A 22,981-nucleotide genomic window follows, 5' to 3' on the forward strand; every position below is an offset into this window, starting at 1 on the left:
AGTGACAGTAAGGTGCAGTATTATGTTTGACTTCATTTTAATGAATCATTCTCAGGTTTTAGCAAAAAGTTTTTCTGTTAGCAGTTAGCCTGCTCCACCCCCTGTGAAGGGGGGAGGGGCAACATATAAACACAATCGCTTTGTTAAACTTTCTAACTGCAATCAGATGAATGTACTCCCAGGATTCTTACCCCTACATTTAAAACAATACAACTAAGTGCTAAACCCTTAAATTAACCTAAACCTAACAAGTATATATGTTTCACTTGGGTACCACTTTACAATAAGGCTCCCCTTATAGATGCTAATAAATAGTTTATAGCTATATTATTAATTAATCTGTAAATGCTTTATAAACCATTATTAATGGTTTATTATGCATTAGTTAAGGGTGAGAAAGAGGAAAAAAACTGACCGGTTTCTTGCCAAATAGTGAGCCAAATGTGTTCACCTATATATTTCATCTAGAGTTGCTATATTAAACATTTCAGACTAAGTTACTATCCTGTAAGCACAATCAGCATTTGTAAACATATTTTTTATCATATAAAATTGTACTTCAGAAATGCATTATAAATATCCACAACTATCAATCAGAGCTTTGTTGTAAAGTGTAAAGCATAAAACCATTTATTAATGAATAATAAATATTTATAAATGCCAAATGGGAGCCTTATTGTAAAGTGTAAAGCATGACACCATTTATTTATGACTAATAAACATTTATAAATGCCAAATGGGAGCCTTATTGTAAAGTGTAAAGCATAACACCATTTATTAATGACTACTAAACATAAATGACAAAAGAGAGTTTTGTTGTAAAGTTTAAAACATGTCAACATTTATTAAGGACTAATAAACATTTATAAATGCCAAATGGGAGCCTTATTGTAAAGTGTAAAGCATAACACCATTTATTAATGACTACTAAACATTTATAAATGACAAAAGATAGCTTTGTCGTAAAGTTTAAAACATGTCAACATTTATTAAGGACTAATAAACATTTATAAATGCCAAATGGGAGCCTTATTGTAAAGTGTAAAGCATAACACCATTTATTAATCACTAATAAACATTTATAAATGACAAAAGATAGCTTTGTCGTAAAGTTTAAAACATGTCAACATTTATTAATCACTAATAAACATTTATAATTGCCAAAAGTGAGTCTTAAATGTATAATGTCACCATTTATAACACTTAGACCTAAATTACAATCAGTGCTTGAAATAACATTTAACTACTGTCAAAAATGGCAATGTATTGTAAGAGTAACACATGTAACATTAAATGTGTTTTTTAAAACACCAAACAGTCACCCACTCCAAAAAAAGTTCATGCCAGACTGGTTCAAACTGGAAATATTTTTTGTGTGTCCTTAAATAAGCGTCCCAGTGGTCCATCAGGGTGTCGCGAACCAAGCCAAGATGACCACTCAAGAACCATCAGGTGTTCCTCCAGCAACTTCTCAGTGCGATTTCCTCTTAGTCTACGGACATGTCCTTTGATGGTCATCCAAGCCCTTTCGATATGCTGTGTATGACTGCCAGATTGAGGATCTACAAACCACCTGCTGTGATTTACAGTGTAATGTCTGTACCCTATGTTTGTCAAAACATTCTTGTAGGCTCTCCACTCATCACTGATAATGGCACTACCCAACTTAACATGCTGTCTGATCAGAGGAACAAGGTGGCGCCTTGATCGTTTTTCAACAAGTTTTAACACGAGCCTTCGCCTTTTGTCTTTAATTCCCATCATTCCAAATACCCATTTCTTCCTTTTCCATGCATTTCCAAAGCGTCCACGTGCATACTGAAAACAAAAAGAATAAAATTAAACAGAATTAAAATGAAAAAGAATGAAATTAAATATCTACAAAGAAACATTCAAAAAGATGGTTGCTTCTACTATTTTTTTTTACTTATGGTAAAGGTTTCCATGTTTAGAGGACACAGTCAGATCTGCATTGATTCTAACAAACCTGTCTGAGAGTTTACCAACCTTTCGCTGATGACGGAGACAGCTTTCATCTATAACCACAAATTCTCTGTCACCACCAAGACGGTGTCCATTGTTTATTCTGTGTCTTTTAATTGCACGTATACAAACATGTCGAATGTGTCTTGCCATGCTACTTAGTGTTCTGGAGCTGCCAGCCACTTCATCATCGATCAAATCTATTTGTCTGAGCCTGAGCCCTTGTGAAAATCTGTGATAGAAATTGAGGCAATTATTACTTACTGAGGCCCTAATTTTATTTCACAAGTCTCGTATTGGTGTTCAATTATGAAAGGTGCATTGCTATTAATGTGTACATCTACATATACCTGTAAATGAACTTCATCCAACTGAAAAGAGATGTTTTTGATTTCTCAAAGAGGGAGCCAGTTCTAATTGTTCTGGAAACTTTCCTATGACTTGCTCTTTTGCAGCACCTGAGAACATATCAATGAGTTAAGTAAAGAAATGGACCCTTAAACAAGAGCATTAATTGAAAAGATAATCACAAAATTAAGTATGAAGAAAATAATAATGAAAAGAGGTTAATGCTCCCTCTTGCATTGATAACCGAAATATTTTGTTATATTTACTACATGCACTACATTATCATGCATTATACATACCACATATATTGGTCTTTCTTCACCACGGAAATCATTTTCATCTTATGGTGACAAACAGGACATCTAAGCTTCTTTTTTAGCAGGTGTTTCTTCTGCAGCCATTTAATGAGCCTTAGTGCCTTATATTTAGTTTGTTTTCCTTCTATTCTGGCGCGCAATCTCATTCCCAAAGACATTCTGGTGGAAAAAAATGAGTAATTTATTTTATTATCACCTCGAAACACCGTAAAATACTCTATGGGAGTCTAGTGCAAATCGGTTCAGAGTTAAAGAACTTCACATGCTATATAAAACAAGCCCTATAATCAAAAATAGTCCCACGCAAAAAAGAGGATTGTCTCACCTGTTATAATGTATCTCCGACTTTGTTATGTAGATCTAACCCGCTGGATTCATGCTAAAAAAATGTGTTCTGCTGCCAAAGGGAGGGAAAACAAATTTAATTTAAACGCAGAGGAGCTTATACAACCATCCAATCACAGTTAACTTTATTAAGGAAAGCCCCTCCTCTCAGAGCGCGACAGGCAGTGGAGCGCTCTGGAAGGTCAAGCCAAAGGGGCACGAACAGACACACTGAAGGCGCTCGTTCAAGTTGCTGCGCCATGGATGGAGCAGAAGATAAAAATTTGTGTGCGTCTGCGACTTACACAGTTAGCACACGTTCGAAGAGATACAAAAAGCAGAGACTGGATGATCTAGATTGCACTAAGCCAACGACGTCAGCAGTTAGACATGAAGGTGAGTATAATGCTAGCTAGCTAGCTACCGAGCCATTTGGCTGCTAGCTACAGTGGCTAACTAACATCACATAACATGTGAATAGCTCTATTACTATTGGTTATTCCAAACGATTGATATCACTTAGTTGTATATTTTTAGTTTTGTTTATGTGCATCATTAAATTTATATTAAACACCCTGGTAAGGCAGTACACATAAGAATTATTTGCCTTGTTTTAGAAATGTCTGAACCACCACATGTGTATATAACATAATTTTTACAAAGTGGCTTTTTATAAATTCAAGTTGTAACCGTTTTTAATCAATATTTTATTTGAGTTTCCCAAGTTTAGATTATAAATTATTTTAGTATTGTAATTTAATAATTGTTTGTTCTTTAGATTCTTCTTCTAATCCTGCCCCTACTGCAACTGCCCTTCTTAACAAGGAGCGAGAGAAACTGACTTTTCTTAAGGAGGAACTGGAGCGCGACACCCTGATGGACCACTGGGACGCTTATTTAAGGACATACAAAAAATATTTCCAGTTTGAACCAGTCTGGCATGAACTTTTTTTGGAGTGGGTGACTGTTTGGTGTTTTAAAAAACACATTTAATGTTACATGTGTTACTCTTACAATACATTGCCATTTTTGACAGTAGTTAAATGTTATTTCAAGCACTGATTGTAATTTAGGTCTAAGTGTTATAAATGGTGACATTATACATTTAAGACTCACTTTTGGCAATTATAAATGTTTATTAGTGATTAATAAATGTTGACATGTTTTAAACTTTACGACAAAGCTATCTTTTGTCATTTATAAATGTTTATTAGTGATTAATAAATGGTGTTATGCTTTACACTTTACAATAAGGCTCCCATTTGGCATTTATGAATGTTTATTAGTCCTTAATAAATGTTGACATGTTTTAAACTTTACGACAAAGCTATCTTTTGTCATTTATAAATGTTTAGTAGTCATTAATAAATGGTGTTATGCTTTACACTTTACAATAAGGCTCCCATTTGGCATTTATAAATGTTTATTAGTCATAAATAAATGGTGTCATGCTTTACACTTTACAATAAGGCTCCCATTTGGCATTTATAAATATTTATTATTCATTAATAAATGGTTTTATGCTTTACACTTTACAATAAGGCTCCCATTTGGCATTTATAAATATTTATTATTCATTAATAAATGGTTTTATGCTTTACACTTTACAACAAAGCTCCGATTGATAGTTGTGGATATTTATAATGCATTTCTGAAGTACAATTTTATATGATAAAAAATATGTTTACAAATGCTGATTGTGCTTACAGGATAGAAACTTAGTCTGAAATGTTTAATATAGCAACTCTAGATGAAATATATAGGTGAACACATTTGGCTCACTATTTGGCAAGAAACCGGTCAGTTTTTTTCCTCTTTCTCACCCTTAACTAATGCATAATAAACCATTAATAATGGTTTATAAAGCATTTACAAATTAATTAATAATATAGCTATAAACTATTTATTAGCATCTATAAGGGGAGCCTTATTGTAAAGTGGTACCTTCACTTGTTATATAGTTAGTAAGATAGATATGTTTAGAGCATGTCTATAAAGTGTAAAAACAAAAATATGGGTTACACTCTATGAGAAGGGCACTGCATTAAGAAAAAAAAATTTAATCTAAGGTTTGGTATAATATTAGATGGCACTTAATTTTGTATTAGCGCCGTCCTCCTCCTGTTCAACTAATCTACTCTGTGATGAAAAGATATTTACTCCCTACGCATGAATCACCACAAACCCTAAACAGCCATGGCTTATTTTGAATGCTGTCCACACACACTGAGCTCGACATGCTGATGTGAAAACAAGCTTAACATGGTTGCTGACCTTTCTGTAATTACCTGAAGAGTATTTCAGTCTCTCAAAGCCTCCTGCCTCTGAAGCCTCGGGAGAAAGTGCATGTCCTGGTGATGCACATCTGGAGGACATTGGGGGCAGTGCTGATGCGGCACATGTTTAGTCTAGAGAATAAAGTGATAAAAAATTAAAAAGAAAAATCTCAGCTTCCGATTTGGACGCTAAAAGCAAAGATCGTAATTGCTGTTTGACAAGATGATTTGCTGGAAACCGCTAAAGGGAGAAGTTTAGATAAAACAGCAAGGTTTTGTTGATTTTGCACCAGGCCAGCTCATACACCCCACAAATGTCTCCATCAGCTGAGATTTTAAAAAAAAAAGTCTTGAAATACAAGCCCGAGGGAAGGTCAGGTGGACTTTCCAAAAAAATAAATAAAATACTGTCTCAGCCTGATAAAATCCCTGGATTCTTTAAATACGCAGTATCTCTTGGGGAAGGATTAAACTCAGAAAGGTCTCTGTTAAGCAGGTATGAAAAATGCATCAAAGTTTATTTAAAAAGACGTCTTTTTGATAAATACATTTACTCAGGGAACCATAAAACACTTCAAAGTATGACACTGCACGTTGCACGACAAATCGTAGGTGATTGCCAATTATGGCCAGTTAGAAATACTCATCAGATATGAGTTTCAGAATGGGAGTGGGAAATTGCAAGCAATCTTGTAGCACAGCATCACTGCCTGACTGAAAGCTATTGATTGGCTTCACTGTTGGTTTTTCTCTGTGGGAATTGCGCCATGTATACAACAATTACATGAAGCATTTGAAAAGCAATAGCTAATACGCTTTCTGAACTATGGGATTTCATGAAGCTCTATAATTATCTAGAAGGCAAATTCTATAACAGTTATCCCTGTATGTCAATAATAGTATGAAAGGTATCTCAGAACACTCATCAGGAAAACCAGACCTTGTCAAACAAATGGTAGTTAAAGTAAATCGAATTGAATAAAGCAAAGTGGAAATAGAAATAAATACAAAGAAACTTGTATAAAACATAAAGGAAGTAGATAAAAAGAAATTGGGAGCAATTGTTTTTGGGAAAAGCTGTTCCCAAAAAACAAAACATGGGACTGGGACATTCGTAAAAAGTGCAGGATTCATTGTTGTTCATCGGGAGAAAAATATGCCAGGTAATGTGTGTTTTAATTGCATGAGTCATATAATACTGTAGATACAAGTTTGCTATTAATTGTTTATCGTTCTCTTGTCACTTCTATCACATTCCTGTCTCCTCAAAAACACTTAATTTTTTTTGTTTTTGTTTTTGCAGCATTTTTCTCTTTTCTCGTGTTTTCTTAAGTTGCAGTGTGTTTGATTCTTCAGGGCCACCGTAGTAGAGTCAGCAGTACCAAAACACCCAGCACCAGGGGCAGACAAAGGGAATATTCACCTAAAGGCACAGCTAAAAGTACAAATCCAATCCCTCCTCGTCACTACCAGTGAAACTCTAGGTATCTTTAACTCTGCAACTCTGCAATTTTAAAAGTATGATACAAATTAATAAAAAAGTGTTTTGAATGGAACATTGCACTGGTGCTCCCTGATGACAGTGGCCTCTCCAAACAGATCAGTGCACAGCAACAATCCCTAAACAGCTGTGGAATGGTGCAAGAGACATAACAATTTAAAATCGAGCAGCCATGGGATGGACCAGAGCAAATGCACAGGAGCCAAGGGAGCCATGGTGGTTCATGGCTGTTTATGGCAAAACAACTGGGATTAGCCCATTAGGTTTTAATGTGGCCTATCCCCACGGTTGACCCTAGTCATAGTAAATAAACACAAGCACGTCCTCACCTTTCTTGCATGCGATGCTGAGCCCGACTTGCACTGCAGCCCCGGCGACTGTGTATGCAAGTGACGTATGAGCTCATCTGTTCCCGCATCACACTAATGCAACCCGACAGTATCTGCATCACATCATAATGCTGAAACCCCCATGCAATTATTCCTTGGGATACATTCATATTCATAATCCAATTAGTTTTGACTTCAAGATGAGGGCTTTTTTTTTCCTGATACAAATATGATTTATCCTGTTTGGGGGATTATATCAGAGTCTAAATGTCTGCCCTACAAGGACTGAGTCAAGCTAAAGTAAAGTCAGAATTGTTTATCTCTTTGTTTTCTTTAGTGGAAACGAGACGCTCGAGCGTAACTAAGCTATGTTTGTACTAGTCCACCCACCTGCTGTAAATAAGAGGAGGCATTCGCTACATATGATGCATGCACGCAGGAGGTGATCTTTTTTCTTTTCTTTTTTTTTACGCTTTCAGGAAGCGCACTTCATGTGCACCAAAACAAATCAGTAGGAATTTTCTCTCCAACACCCTCCTACACATTAACACCCCCACACCACCCACATGCACACCCCCTCCACACACACACACACACACATATATCCAATTAATTAGTGTGAATGAGTGATGTGTCCTTGCCTTGGCCGCCTGACCGTCCGCCCTCAGCCTGTTTGCTTTTTGCATGCCAGGGACCCGAGCTGACAATCAGTTACTTAGTTTGGATTGAACACATCGCTCGCATGGTTTGATCGGCCCCACAGCAGGACTCTGCGCCTATTCGAAAGATGGCAAACAAAACATTCATTAAACACAACAGACGTGCCCTAAGAGTGAAGGAGAGTCTGGGATGAAGGCGAGGACGGATAGAATCGCAAAGCTCTGCTTACTCCACAGCACAGGAAAGACTCAAATCTTTAGCAAACTTACGTAAAAGGGTGTGCTGCTTTAGTGAGGAACTTCACTGATGGACATGATCTGTCTCAAATATCTGATTCTGCACTGCAGCAATGATATGTTGGAGCAAAAAGTGCACTTTTTTTTTCAAAAAACTGGAGATAATTTATCTGAATTTCTTGAGCTGTCATTTCCCTTTCCCCTTCTTGGTGTCTCACCTCCTCTTGTCAGTACTAGGACACCCATCCTCACCAAAGACTTCCCCAAGCTGCCTGGATCTTGTTTGTTCCGTGTGTCGTTCTCCTTCAGTAAATATTGCCTGATCATATTTGAGGTTGTGGTTGCTGCTAGAGGGGTTAATGTAGCTGGGGAGAGGAAGAGATACAGGAGAATTATCCTCCTGAGATCCAGAAGAAAAAAAAGTTTCATATTTTGAATTTTCTTTATTAATATGGTTGAAAGAAACATGCTACAGTATTTTTTTTTTCAAAATTGTTTTTTTTTTTCACTTTTTATCCTCTGTTTTTGCAGTGGACATGGGGTCTTGCTTGATCACTGAATGATAGGATGTGATGTAATGTTTTCATCTGGATTTCTGGTATCAAACCTCAGAATAGGACATACCAACACTTGAAGAGCTTGTAGGAAGGAGCAAAATGATGATCTCTGAAGTCCATTATGGATTAGAAGTAAGGTATAAGCTGCAACTCTGAAGGTATGAGATTTCATAGCAGTTTGTGTCAGGGAAACCCAATGCCACAACTTCAGAGGCACAGCTTATACAGTGGGCACCTCCTCCAAGCTGCCACCTACCTGCTCTTATGTCTGGTCCTCCTCCACCTCATCTCTGAAAGCTCAAAGTCTGACTACCCTTCCACAATTCTGAATAAAGTAATTTGTGCCTCATTCAACCCTTCCTTTCCTGAATCATGGGCACAGGTTGAGAATGAGAGGTAGTGAATCCTGTTGTCCACTGCAAGGGACACTAAATAAAAGTCTCGCTTTGAGAGGGTTAAATTTGTTTTAGTAAGATTTTGGAAACTTGCAATTATTTTAAGACTCTGATGCGGAAGAAAGAATTTGGGTTTAGCATCAGAAACGTAGCATCTGTTAAAAAATGTGGAAACTGCAATGTCTGCCATTTTGAAAAGAAAGCTAATATGCTGTGTTAGCTACACCGCCACAAGTGTGGCATTACCAGAAAGCTCTGGTAATGCCACACTGTCCTCTTGACAGGATTGAAGAAATCAACCAAACTGCATAAAAGGTGCTTGACCTACAAGTCTCAGAGTCATGTCCCCCACAGAGGACAAAAATGAACTTCTGGGTCAGCAGTTTGAATCACTTCAAATATCACGAGTCCAAATACTGAAGGAAGTCACATATGTGGCAGCACTTTGTAACAGTGGGTATTGAGTAAAGCAAATTCTCTCCTCAAGCCACCGATAAAGAGATCTGAGAGAGAGAGACATACCAGCAAGTTCAGACAGACAGGAAGAAACAAAAAGACAGGAAATGAAGGAGATGGGCAAACCAACACGTATGCAGACCAAGTAACGCCAGGAAAAACAAAAAAAAAGAAACAACGCAAAACACAGGCAGACAGATAGACAGGTGGGCAGGGAGGAACCATAAGCAGTCAACTGGCCATAATGGGAACACTTTCCAGCCACATGTAGGTGGCCCTAATGATGTGCTGATTATTTGTGAGGCTTGCTGGAGTCTCCTGACTCCTGGGCTGGTGTCTCATTGAACGTGTGTGTGCGTCTGCATTGTTTCCTCTCTGCACAAAAAAAAATGGTGTCAGAGAATGCGAGACAGAGAGAGAAAGAGACACACACAGAGGAGGTTTAACTTAGCATGCCCATTTTCTGTCACGCTCTCAATTCCAACTGAGCACTGCAGATGGAGGAGGGGGAGGGGGATGGGGTGGAGGGTGTGTGTGTGGTGGTGGAGTGGAGGGATAACTACCTCAACTGTCCTGTGCTCCCCACACCCCTCCCCAACATCGCCCCCTCCCCCCAAGCCCTCCTACAGCTGATGTAATAATCTTAAACAGTGGAGTGTAATATAACTCGATGGTAGATGAGAAAATGCTGAAAACACTCCTGGCTTTGTGTTTTTGTTGCTATTCCTTTCTACTTTTTTTGTAAAGGAATTTCTGTGTGTGTGTGTGTGTGTGTGTGGGGGGGGGGGGGGGGGGGGGGGGGGGTGATACAGAACGTCACGCACACATGCGCATATAGGGTTCCACACTGACGCATCGTTTGTTGTATAGTCAACTGTTTCTCTGCTGATTTTTTTTTTTTTTTTTGCTTTCTTTTCCCTCCCTGCGCGGGCTGAGCCATGCCTGTACCGGATAATTGTTTTTACTGCATTCAACAGTGTTTCTCAGAAGCAACGGGTCGAAAGTCCGGACTGTGACAGTGGAGGCTCTGCAGGGACAAACTAATGCCTCCTTCTTCTTTCTGAGAAAGAAGGCTGAGCTATCACGATCCTTACTGTGAAGATCTCACCCGTGTATTTTTCTGACGATGCCGGGTTGGACACTTTCACCGTGTAGCTGCGAGCTGTGAGAATTCTCGTGGAAGAAGCATCTTATTGTGCGTGTTTGATTTTTGTGCCGCTGGATGGAAAATTCGAAAACACCGAAAGCCCTAAAAGCAAAAGAAAGAAACAAAAGTGAGTTTTCTTCTTCTTCCAAGGGGGTTCGAAAAGCGACCCCCCTCCTTTCTCTCAGAGAGATATTCCCTCAGTCAGTCGACGGATTTTTTTTTTTTCCATTACAGCTCAGTAGAGGGTGTCAGATCTTTCTTAGAGCACCGCGCTAGGATGAACGCAGTCTCCGCGTTCCTCTTTTTGTGATTCCTGAATTTGCCACAAAAAAGAAGAAGAAGAAGAGGGGGGAGAAAAGGAGAGGGAGTGAGAGAGAGAGAGGTTGTAGTTGGTACTGGTGTTGAGGAGAAGAAGAAGAAGGAAAAAAAAATCGGCGCAAACGAGCCAGGCGAGACGCCGAGGGATGTGAGGGGGGGATGCCGGTGTTTTGCAGTGGTGGGACCGCCTGTGAAGCCCCAGCGCTGGGAGTGAATTCAGCACCGGGGGGAGAGCGGACAGCTCCCGACGAAGCCGCCACCGCCGCCGCAGCGCTCAGTAACACAACCGGTGGGAGGAAAAAGCCACGGATTTGTTCGTTTTTACCCCCCCACCACCACCACCTTCCCCCCTCTCTCCATCACTGCCAAGGTCAGTGTTAAACGACCTGAAAAAGCAAAGAAAAAAACGAAAAGATGAGCCGGACTCCGCTGACGCTCTTTTCTTTCCGCTTTTCTTCCGATTATATCCCCGAACCCTGCGAGGCTGTGAGGACTCGGTCGACTTGAAAGAGACGTTTATGTTTGTGTTTTTGGATTCGTGGGGGGAACAGAGAGGAAACAAAACTGGAAGAGTGGACACGAGAGCAGGTTAGACGCAGCGTGGATGTGTGATAAAAAGACTGCCTTATCTCTCTCCCCCTTCCGTAAATATCTGTATTTCTCTCTCTCCCTCTTTTCTCCCCCCCCCCCCCCCCCCCCCCCCTTTTTTTTTTTTTTGCTTCCCTCCTTCCCGCTGATGCAGACCAGACCCCCAGCTCGCGCCGCGTCTTGAATCCGGGAATGAGTCGTCCACGTTGAAAAAATGCTGCTTTGGATCGTCCTGCTGAAAGCCGCTCTTTGTCTCGCCAGTGGAAACGTTACAAGGGACGTTTGCAAGGAGCAGATATGCTCCTGCAACGAGGTGGAGGGAGACCTACACATAGACTGCGAAAAGAGGAGCTTCACCACTCTGCAGCAGCTCACCGGCCCCAGCTCGCAGTTTTATCACTTGCTGCTACACGGGAATTCTCTCTCTAGGCTCTTTCCCAACGAGTTCGCCAACTTTTACAACGCCGTGAGTCTGCATTTGGAAAACAACGGCTTGCACGACATCGTGCCCGGCGCCTTCCTGGGACTTCAGCTGGTTAAGCGGCTGCACATCAATAACAATAAGATCAGATCGTTCAGGAAGAGCACGTTTCTGGGCTTGGACGACTTGGAATATCTCCAAGCTGATTTTAATCTACTGAGGGATATTGACCCCGCCGTTTTCAGGGACCTAAATAAACTTGAAGTGTTGATACTTAACGACAACCTCATCAGCGCGTTGCCCGTGAACGTGTTTCAACATGTGCCCATTACGCATCTCGACCTGCGCGGAAACCGAATCAAAACGTTGCCTTATGAAGGGATCCTGGAGCAGATCCCGGGCATTGCGGAGGTTTTGTTGGAGGACAACCCGTGGGACTGTAACTGCGACCTGGTTTCGCTCAAGGAGTGGCTGGAGAACATACCGCGGAACGCGCTCATTGGGAGGGTGATATGCGAGGCTCCCACCAGGCTGCAGGGCAGCGACCTGAACGAGACGTCAGAGGCGGATCTGTGCCCCTCGCAGAGCGCCGGCGTGGACAGCAGCCTGGTGGCCCCTCCCACCCAAGAGGAGACCTCCATGGCCCGCGACACGCACCCGACGCCTTACAAGCCCAGCGGAAATGCCAGCAGGCCCCCGACGCCAGGAGGCCACGGGTCCAACAAGAACCACTCTAAATCTCGTGAGAACTGGCAGCTGAAAACGAAACCCACTCCAGTGGCGGCAGGTGTGGACAGGGAGCAACAGCAGCTGCGCAACGTGACGTGCCCCGAGCCGTGCAAGTGCAAGCTGGTGGGCTCCAGGCAGGGGCTGGGGGTCAACTGCGAGGGCAAGAAGATCGAGAACCTGTCCAACCTCAAACCCAAACCCCTGGCCGCTCACGAGCTCAACATGAGAGAAAACAACATCCACGCGGTGAAGAAAAACCAGCTGCTCGGCTACGCGAGCCTCAACTTGCTCGACCTGGGCGCGAACAACATCAAGGTGATCGACAACGGCACGTTTCAAAACCAGAGCGAGCTCAGGTGGCTGTACTTGGATAAGAACTACCTGGACGCGCTGGTGACGGAGATGTTCGTGGGCCTCGTGAATTTGGAATATCTCAGTTTGGAATACAACGACATCCAGCTCGTAGTTGCGGGCGCGTTTAGCCCCATGCCGAACCTGAGGGTTCTCTTCCTCAACAACAACTTGCTCAAATCGTTACCCGCGGATGCTTTCCTTGGGATTTCTTTATCTAAGATCAGCCTGCACAACAACTACTTCCCCTATCTCCCCGTGGCAGGCGTGCTGGACCAGCTCAACTCGATCATCCAGATCGATTTGCACGGGAACCCGTGGGATTGCTCGTGCAAAATCGTGCCCTTCAAGCAGTGGACGGAGAAGCTGGGGGCCGACGTGATCGTGAGCGACCTCAAGTGCGAGTCGCCGGAGGAGTTCTGGAAGCGAGACTTCCGCTACGTGCGGAACGACCTGCTGTGCCCCAAGCTCTACGTCTCCCCGACGTCGCTGTCCAAAAACAGCACTTTCGCGCAGGACTCGGGGACGCGCTCGAACTCCTACCTGGAGCCCAACAGGGTCTCCATCTCGGTGCTCGTGCCCGGTCTGCTGCTGGTGTTCGTCACGTCCGCGTTCACCGTGGTGGGGATGCTCGTGTTTATTTTGCGGAACCGAAAGAGGTCGAAGCGGAGGGACGGAAACTCCTCCGCGTCCGAGATCAATTCCCTGCAGACTGTGTGCGACTCTTCGTACTGGCACAGCGGGTCTTATCACGCGGACGGGGGCGCGCACCGGGGCTTCGACTGCAGCACGCATCTCTCCACGACAAACGATGCGTAAAAAGGAAAGATGCCCCCCTCCCTTCCCTGGATTACAAACACACACACAAAGAGACAGATACACATACGAACTTTATATTTTATCCATTTGAACCAAGTCTGCTGCTGCTGCTTGCACAGCCCCCCTGCCCCTCCTCACCCCACTCTGTAATATATGTATATGCCAAGCCCCCCCCCCCAAAGAAAAGGCTACAACCCATCCCTCCCCTTTTCTCTCTCCCTCCCAGTAGTCGGATTTTTTTATTTTGTTTTTGCCGCAATCGGACCACAGATCTCTGCAAGACAGAAAAGAGGGGAGAGAGAGAGAGAATAACAACAGTAATATTATTATTATTATTATTATTATTAATAATAATATTAATAATAATAATAATTCAAAGAGCGAGCGCGTGTGTGTGGATTCAAGGACCGAGGACCCGTCCCCGAGGGAATGGTGCACGAGCGCATGAATGTAAATGTAAATACTCGGACCCGATGTATCATAATCTGCATGAAGATATTTCGCATGGTTTCAACACACACACACACACACACACACCTACACACACACACACACATACACACACCTACACACACACACAGCCAGAGAGACGGGCGCGCGACGGAGAGGGGAAACCATAACCACCACAAACAAGCGTAAAAAGGAGCCAACTCGACCCCTTCTCATGTTATATCAATATGACGACTATATATAGATATTAAGAGTTATATATGACTATTACAAAGTGCCATTTCTCTATTTTTTTGTGAACCTGCAGTTAGGATTTGTATTTGTTGTTTTGAACTTGTTTGGAGAAACAAAAACATAAAAGGAGGGATGAAGAGGAGGAAGAGGAGTGTGATGGAAGTGAAGCTGTCAGTGCATGTTCTTTTTTTCTGTTTGTTATCATTTTTTTTGATTGTCGATGAATATTTGGGGTTATTTATACTTAAGTGGCGCAGATTTTGAACAAAAAGAGAGAAAAAAAAGAAAAAGAAACCCACGTCTGCGCACTCATCATCTCCTTTATGAATGTAAAACTGTGTTATTTTATGGTGTGCCAATTGTTCAGATATTCCGACATGCAGATGAGCATGACCAATTAACGTCACTCAGATGCTTATGCTGCAAAGTTAATGTAGCTAAAAATAACAGTGTGTTTTTTTTAACCTTATTTTTTTCTTCTTCTTCTTCTTTTTATTTATGTGTCAATGAATATAGCCTGCTTTGGGTGAGAGGAAGAAAACAAAACAAATAAATAAACAAAAAAACATTGCAACAAGTTAAAAAGTTGGGGGTATGGGGGTGGGGGGTTTATACTGTCATATTTTTTCAAAAGCAAAGAAGTGTTTTCAATTGAGCTAATGCAATTCGATGTAAACAGCGAAGGTAGACTGACATAGATAGAACGCTGTTTTTTAATGTCAGGAAAAAAAATGTATTCCTCCACATAAAAGCTTATGGCTATGATTCACTTTCATTATATTGTGAGCTTTTGTAAAGCCATCTAATCTTGTCCAAATAGGAGAAGTCACTGTATTTAGGACAAAACGTGCTTGAAAGAGGTTTTTTGTTTTTGTTTTTTGGGGCTGGGAGAGAAGTGAGGCAAGCTGGAGCATTTTACAGCAAGAAAGAAATCAAACAAAGGTACCTACATACAAACATAACGCAGAGGTAACTACATAAAGCAAGATGTCTTCTTTTTGCTTTCAAATTATTCACTTTTGAACTTGAGCTACTCTTCTTGAAGGGGCCGCATGGTTTTTGTGAGCTCATGACAACAATGCCATGACTGAATACCTGTTTTATTGCTATTTTCTCTTCCCAGAGCTCAGCTATTGTCATGGGATATGCTGCTTATAGCCTATATTGCTTTACCTGAATTTAAAACAAAGAAGAAGGATGACCCCCCCCCCCCCCCAAAAAAAAAACCCAAACAAACAAACAAAAAAACAAAAACGAAACAAAACCCAATGACAACAACACAAAAACAACAACAAACAAGCATTAAGATAGCTGGGGCTTGTTTGAAAAAAAGAAAGTCAATTCTTTAACTCTGCAGTAGCTCAAACAGAAGCGAGGAATGTGCAATTAGCATTTTTGTCTTTTGACTTAATGTTTGTTATGTAAAACCCTAGCACTGGTTTTCACTTTGCCAACTGATTTTCTTTTACAAAACCCACTCCAATATGCTTAATTTCGACACGAGTTCAGGCTAATTCGGTCAAAACTTACCATGGCCACGATGAGAGTGTACAGAGACGATGTTTAGACGGGCTTACATCCCCCATACTGCCCCTCACCTTGCCTCTTCTTCCCCCCCACAAGTAGGCCTACAATTCAAGCTAGCGCTGTTCATGGTGCTGAATCATTTTTCCTGCTTTTTTTTCTTTTGTCTGTCGGCCCCCTTTGTGCGTGCGTGCAGGACCGCGCGTGCACGGTCATGCAGCCCGCATGTGTGAAGACAAATCAGAGAGAGCGCGCGCGAGAGAGCAGCTGCGTGACCATTTGCATGTACGTGTAGCCGCCCTTACTTTCCCTCCCCTCTTTACCCCAAACCACATAATCATACGCAGCTTGACCTTGGAGACTAACATCTCAGCAGATCTGTGACAAACCAGTCACCACCCTCATCACCATTTTCGTCCTTGCCCCCCCCCCGAAACACGCCACCACCTCCACCAGCTTCCCTTTCCTCGGTTTTCCTGTCCAATCACAGGGAGGGGATATATTGGGGGTAACTATGTGTCTATTCTGTGGAGTATTTACTGTGCCACAGTCCACTGATGATTTGTCATAACTTTCAAACGCTGTGTTTCAAAGTTACATTTATATGCTTTGCGATATTTGACCTGCTTCTATTTTGTTAAATAAAGTGTGGTTGAGGTTGAGTAAAAAAAACAAAGTATTTGGTTTTAGGTTTTTATTTATTGGAGCTGGTTTATTGACAAGGTTGATTTACCATCTGTTGTAGTTTTGCATAATTTACATGCTGCAGGATTTCCACATACTTAGCATGTTGAGGCACCAGCTTCTGGGTTTCTTCTTAATTACTGTAAAAATTGTTATAATAATCATTGTTCTTATCAGGGTGAGTTAAGGGTTCTTCCACTCATGAGTAAGAATGAAAGCTACTTTTTTTTTCTTTGCTAAGCTCTACCTTTCAACCCACATAATTAAAACAGTGTGCCTGCATCAGTGTCATGGTATAGGCCAGTTATGCAGTCAAGCACTGTACAGGAAGTTAACACTAAATGTCATACACCACACAAGTTTAAGTAACAGACACCGTTGATGGGAACATCGATATGATGGAAAAAAAAAACACGACACACAAAAAACAAACAAAAAAATCAATTTTATATTTTGTTTTTTGGAATTAGGCTTTTAATGTGCTGAACAGTGGGGCAGTGCTCAAATGTTTGATACAAAATAATCACTTGAATGTTACAAAAATGGTTTGGGGATTATTTTAGATGAAATGGTGTACTTCTCCTTGAAAAACGACATAACAGCCATTCCACCTCAGATTCATCATCAGTGTTATGTAAAAATTAATTATTTTAAAGCCATAAATTCAAATATTTTCCAAAACTGCCCTTAATTCACCCTATATTTTTTACATTTTAGAATCCCTAGAAAGACAATCACACATTTTCATGTGCTTTTGAACTTACAGCTCTAATATCACACAATATCAAACAAAGCAACAATTTAGGTTCATGATTTATTTGGGTAGTAAAAGGAAAATTTGAAGATGACTGATACCTGAATAAGGTAGACCAGAGCAGTTGTAGTTGCAAGGTTGAGATTTTGATTATATGTTTTTTGTTTTTTTTTTCAAATGTTTTTTTTGTTTTGGTGAGAAAACATGCTCTATGGGGAAGCTTATGATACTTCTATTTGTAAGTAACACATTTCTTTCTAAGCCTTATGATTTTGGAAGAGTAAATCTAATAGCAAGAAGTAGCTAAAGCTGACCTATAAAGAAATGACGTCACAGTTGCATGACTTTAACCACTATGCTCCTGTGTTTGGTGTGCTGACAATGAATGTCCTCAACAACGTCTGTAGTCCCATTTAACAACGTGTTAGCAAACACCTTCTCTGGAAAATGTACTAGCTTCAAAATCTATAAGTGGGGTATTATTTATGTGCTTTATGTTGTAGCAAACGAAAAAAATCTCCATAAAAACACTTAAAGCTTGTGTTGACCTTATTTCAGGCTTTCAAAAACAAACAATCTTGGACTTCCAGAGAAGTAACCAGAAGTACAAAGGGCCAATTAATCTCCTGATTTTAGGACTCATTCCTACTGTACAAACTACTACTATAAACATGGTATGCACATGCTCAGTATAGGCATCTCAGAGGAAAGCTTGGTAGAAGTACTGAACAAACCAACAAACAAAAAGGAAAACGTTTTGTGGAAGTTATTTTTATGATGTATTATTTTGTCTTTTCTGCTGTGTAGATGTTTTAACCTTTGGTAAAACACACACTCGTGATGGCAAGCTACATTGTAGCCACAGCCACCCTGGGGCGCACTGACAGAGGCGAGGCTGCCGGACACTGGCGCCACCGGGCCCTCTGACCACCACCAGTAGGCAACGGGTGAAGTGTCTTGCCCAAAGACACAACAACCGAGACTGTCGGAGCCAGGGCTCGAACCAGCAACCTTCCAGTTACAAGGCAAACTCACAACTCTTGAGCCACGATCGCCCCTATCACCTTTAACCTTACATCAATTTAACATTAGCATACTCGTTAATTTGGCAATTGCTGATATAAAAAAATCACCATGGAATCTGACATCTTGCACTAAATTGGAAATTTTGAAAATTTTAGTTTTTGTACTGAAAAATATAAAGTGGACATTTACAGCAATTGTTTTAATTTGCATAATTATGATGCAATTTATATGAAAAAAATGTATAATAACATATAGATAATGACACAGTTTATAAATATGAGTATTCTCAGTTACAATTGTCTTTTGACTCCCTTAAATTGATATCTCTCACCCACATGCTGTTGTTTAGCTTTTATGATTCAGAACACAAGGGGATTTGTTTCAGCTAATGTTATCTATGGTATAAATACAAATTTTACATTTAATGGATGGTGTGAATGCAGTACCTCATGCAGAGCGCTATACTGTGTGTAATCCTAGCTAACGTCTTCAAAACATTACACTCCATCTGTGTGAATACTTTAGAGACTGTTAGGTGATCCTGTGCCGCAGTCCCGTGTGACTCAGTGAACAACACTGGGACCCATTCATTAATGCAATGGATGATAGCTGTTGGAAACACAGCGGAGTGTTGTAGCCTCTTTTACACGCTGGGCACACAGCACTCCAACACTGTTGTGGCCCAGCAGGCCTGCCGTAGTTCGTGTGATATTCCCCCCGAGGAGCTGGCAGTTGATGCAACACTTTCAGCAGGGATAACATCATCTGTGCACCTCATAACACTCAGCCTTTGGTGGAAGTCTCAATGGTCTCGCTTTGGTTTAAGTTGGGGCTATTTAATCCTCTCGGTATTGAGAACATACTGCATGTGGTTGGTATTTGGAAGATGTGCTGTTTTAAATTTACTGTTACATTTCCTAGGTAACTAAAATGTGGCTGGTTTGGCTGGTTACTCATCAGCTGAAAATCCCATTAAGGCTTCAACACCCACTTCTAACATTATCTGTTTTTGGTGCCAATTCAAGCACATCTGCTGGGTTTTTTTGTTCTGTTTTTGTATGGTGATTGTGTTACAAAATAAGTGATTACCTCATTGGTAGCAACTTTAATTTGTGACCACAAGATCCCAGCTGGAAACAAAACTGTCTGTCATTTGGCATATTTGTCACTTTGTTCGCCTCAGATTTAAGCAAAATCACAAATGACAGGTTGTGGATTTAAAAAAACAAAATTCCAATCAAAAAAACTAAGTGCCAGCCTACCCTTTCAATTTGAGTTATAGTGTTTTTGCCTTAGTTTTTATGTGACTCCCAATGGTCAAATCCAATGTGCCAGCACTCGCTTAGGTTTTTAGCCCCCCCCCCCCAAAAAAAAAAAAAAAAAGATTTTAAGCTCGGGTATTAGCTTTTGAAGCTGGCTTTGATGGAACTCCCATGTGTTGCTCTGAAGAGGTGCCAGGAGCTTTGCACTTCCAAACTCTGCAGCCATTGCAACCCTTCCTGCTATCCCATAGGGGTGTGTAGCAGTGATTATCTGGCATTATCCGCAGGGATTTCTTGGTGTTACTCCCAGATATTATTATTAGCCCATCCGCTGCAGAGCACTTAGCTTATAAGTCTCAGTGGCTGGTTTTTATTAGCCGTTCTTTGTGAGCCACAGTAGTTATAGAATAATGGCCATTCTTTAATGTTGTGCTTGCACCAGTGATTGAGTTTAGTATTAGCTTGAATACACTAGAGTGCAAGTGTTTTACATGAATGGAAACACAGCTGTGGGACATGTAGGAATTAGCCCCTATAATCATTGAGCTTGTTAATATACTTTTCAGCATGCAAACACATCCTAAAAACACATCTCAAGTTTAATTACACTAGCAAAGCAAAATCTTTAGAGGGTAAAAATTTGTTTTGCCTGTTGCCTGGGTCAATGTACTTATTTTCAAAATGGCTAATCAGTCTTTTACCATCGTGTATTTGCTGTTGTGACACCTAAACTGGAGCTGAAGCAGTGGGGAGTGGTGCATCAAAGTTTGGCTATACCAAATAGCAGCAAAGCAAGTAATAACTCGGCATGCTTTTGAAGGAGTGATATGCGCTATACGTTCAAATGTGGGCAGATAAGTCAATCAAACCATAAGCGGTTCAAATATTTCAAGCCTTACTCACATTCCCACATCTGACAGACAGATTATGGTGCAAACATCCTAAGTAATTAAAAGGATGTCTACTCATAATTGACCCAGATCTGGTGTCAACCCACTGCAAACTGGCCCGCGTCAAACCACCAAGTGGGACCTTTAATCAAGATGAGTGAATGGCCTACCGAGTGTGTCCTCCAGCTCTAAGTAATCCTCTTCTTGCAGCCTCCACTTATTGATTATCTCATTGATTTGATTTAGGAGCCACACGCGCACCCATCCCTCACTGGCATTTCAAGCATTATGTGGCTGTACCTGATCTGATTACGCTGCTCATTTGGGAGCTACAAGCATAATATGGAATAAGGGTTTGTTTGCAATCATAAAGTTAGGATGTCCAGTCTCAAAGGAGGCCTTTAAGGATGGATTAGACCAGGGGTCTTCTACTCCAGGCCTCTAGGGCCGGTGTCCTGCAGGTTTTAGATATAACCCTGGGTCAACACACCTGAATCAAATGATTAGTTCATTACCAGCCTCTGGAGAACTTCAACACAAGCTGAGGAGGTAAATTAGCCATTTGAATCAGCTGTGCTGGATCAAGGACACATCTAAAACCTGCAGGACACCGGCCCTCGAGGCCTGGAGTTGGAGACCCCTGGATTAGACTTTCTAACCTTATTGCATTGCAGTTAACTTTTGCTTTGGCACATCTTGGTCCTGACAATGTTGAGCCTGGTTGTTTCAAGTCAGATGCAGATCCAGCTAATGTGAGGTGCTTTTTTGTGAATATTTGGGAGACCAAATGTTACAGCCCTCACAACACATGCTGTAATACATGTAAAGTCTGGCTCATGAGTTTTGGGCCTTGTCTGTCTCTTGTCAATGCCCTAAAGTGCGAAAAGAAGGACAGATTAGGCCAAAATGTCTCTGCTATCTCTGCATTATTTTAGCACACCTCGTGCTGCACATATAAGCAAAAGGATGTAGGTTCACACACACATGCACGCACTCCACCTCGAAGGCTCAAAGGAATTTTAATTTCCTGAAGCTATTTTGGTCTGAACTCAAGGAAATCTGCCCTCGTCACTTTTTAAAATCATCCAGCCGGTCAGAGAACAGCTTGTAGCTGGGCCAAAGGGAGTTTGGCCTATTGAGCACACTTTAAGTGCCTCTTGAAGTCCAGAAATGCAGCAAAGCTATTTGTTTTATGTTGCTATTTCTGCATAGCTGTCCGTTAAGGTGCTGTTGATGATATGCAATGCAATGCTCTATGCGCCTTCTTCCAGGGATTCTCTTTCTACAACCAGAAAATGCAACCTTTTAACGAAAAGACAAAAACCATGGACAAGGCTTTCCTTCCCACTTCTAAACATACGAACACAGAGTAAAAGAAAATCCAGCTCATTTTGAGAAAAACTCAGAGGCTGTTTCAAGTTATGGCAGTTTGATTCTGCAGTAATTACTGGAGCTTTCAAGAATAACAGAAGCAAAAGTATGATACAGTACACACAAAGACCAGGACATCTTTGTCTACAAAAGCTTTGTGAGCTCTGAGACATTGGGAGAACAAAATAACCAAGGACACAACATGATAAAGGTTGAAAAACCGACTTAGCCTTAATGTTTTGTGGCCACTGCTCTCTGTAACGCCACTGCCGTAAATTTAATAACATATACTTTTCTCTATATCTAACCTCATCTGTGCTGTTGTGGGACTGACTGAAATAATAAATTTTTTTGGTTGTGTTTTGGAGCTCTTTCATGCTTGAATGGACAGCCACAGGCATCAGTGATAACAGTCATAATATCGTTTAAGTCAAAACAGCATGGAAGGAGGCACTAGAGTGAAGGTTGGCTGCAAAGCGGCTTGCAGATGCACAACAACTGTGGGCAGGATAAAGAAATACCTTCTCCTATATGACATTTGCAAGCTGGATGCATGGAAGCTGAAACATCAAGTGATGTGGATGGGTACTGAGATTGTTGGGATTGTAGCAAGGCATGACGTTGTAGTCCCCTGAAGTAACACTATGACATTTTTAGAACAGCACATAGGTGATTAATTGATTAATTTAATTTAAATTCAATTTATATGTCACATCATATCATATCACATTTGTACTAAATCACAACAACAGTTGCCCCAGGCACTTTATATTGTAAGGTAAAGACCCTAAATAATACAGAGAAAACCCCCAAAATCAAATGACTCCCTGTGAGCAAGCGCTTGGTGACAGCGGTAAGGAAAAGCTCTTCTTTATATCAAGAAGAAACCTCTGGCATAACCAGGGAGGGCCAGCCATCTGCTGTAACATATAGAAGAACAAATATATATAATATATCACCTTCATCTGAGAAATTATAGGGAGGTAATGTATTGATTTGACATTCATGTGTGTTGAGAAAGACCTAAAGGA

General features: G+C 41.1%; 1 protein-coding gene and 1 long non-coding RNA gene across 2 annotated transcripts; one reads left to right on the top strand and one right to left on the bottom strand.

Moving 5' to 3' along the window:
- Positions 1 to 643: 643 nt before the first annotated feature.
- LOC143415168 (uncharacterized) lies at positions 644 to 5,374 on the bottom strand. The gene is made up of 6 exons (XR_013095799.1): positions 5,261 to 5,374; positions 2,974 to 3,045; positions 2,631 to 2,807; positions 2,334 to 2,441; positions 2,008 to 2,215; positions 644 to 1,818 (listed from the first exon to the last, which is right to left on the bottom strand). It is a non-coding gene; the product is annotated as an uncharacterized LOC143415168 (long non-coding RNA).
- A 5,352-nt stretch (positions 5,375 to 10,726) lies between these two features.
- On the top strand, positions 10,727 to 15,741 carry slitrk1 (SLIT and NTRK like family member 1). Its single transcript, XM_004552602.5, has 2 exons — positions 10,727 to 11,435; positions 11,590 to 15,741. Exon 2 carries the CDS (start codon positions 11,650 to 11,652, stop codon positions 13,753 to 13,755), a length of 2,106 nt encoding a protein of 701 aa, XP_004552659.1. The 5' UTR covers positions 10,727 to 11,435; positions 11,590 to 11,649; the 3' UTR covers positions 13,756 to 15,741.
- Positions 15,742 to 22,981: the final 7,240 nt, after the last annotated feature.

This window comes from Maylandia zebra, linkage group LG23 (assembly GCF_041146795.1).
Source record: "Maylandia zebra isolate NMK-2024a linkage group LG23, Mzebra_GT3a, whole genome shotgun sequence".
In the NCBI taxonomy this organism is placed as follows: Eukaryota; Metazoa; Chordata; class Actinopteri; order Cichliformes; family Cichlidae; genus Maylandia; species Maylandia zebra.

Bases quoted from the DNA above. Each gene is read 5' to 3' on its own strand.
- slitrk1 (XM_004552602.5), top strand. From the start codon at position 11,650: ATGCTGCTTTGGATCGTCCTGCTGAAAGCCGCTCTTTGTCTCGCCAGT.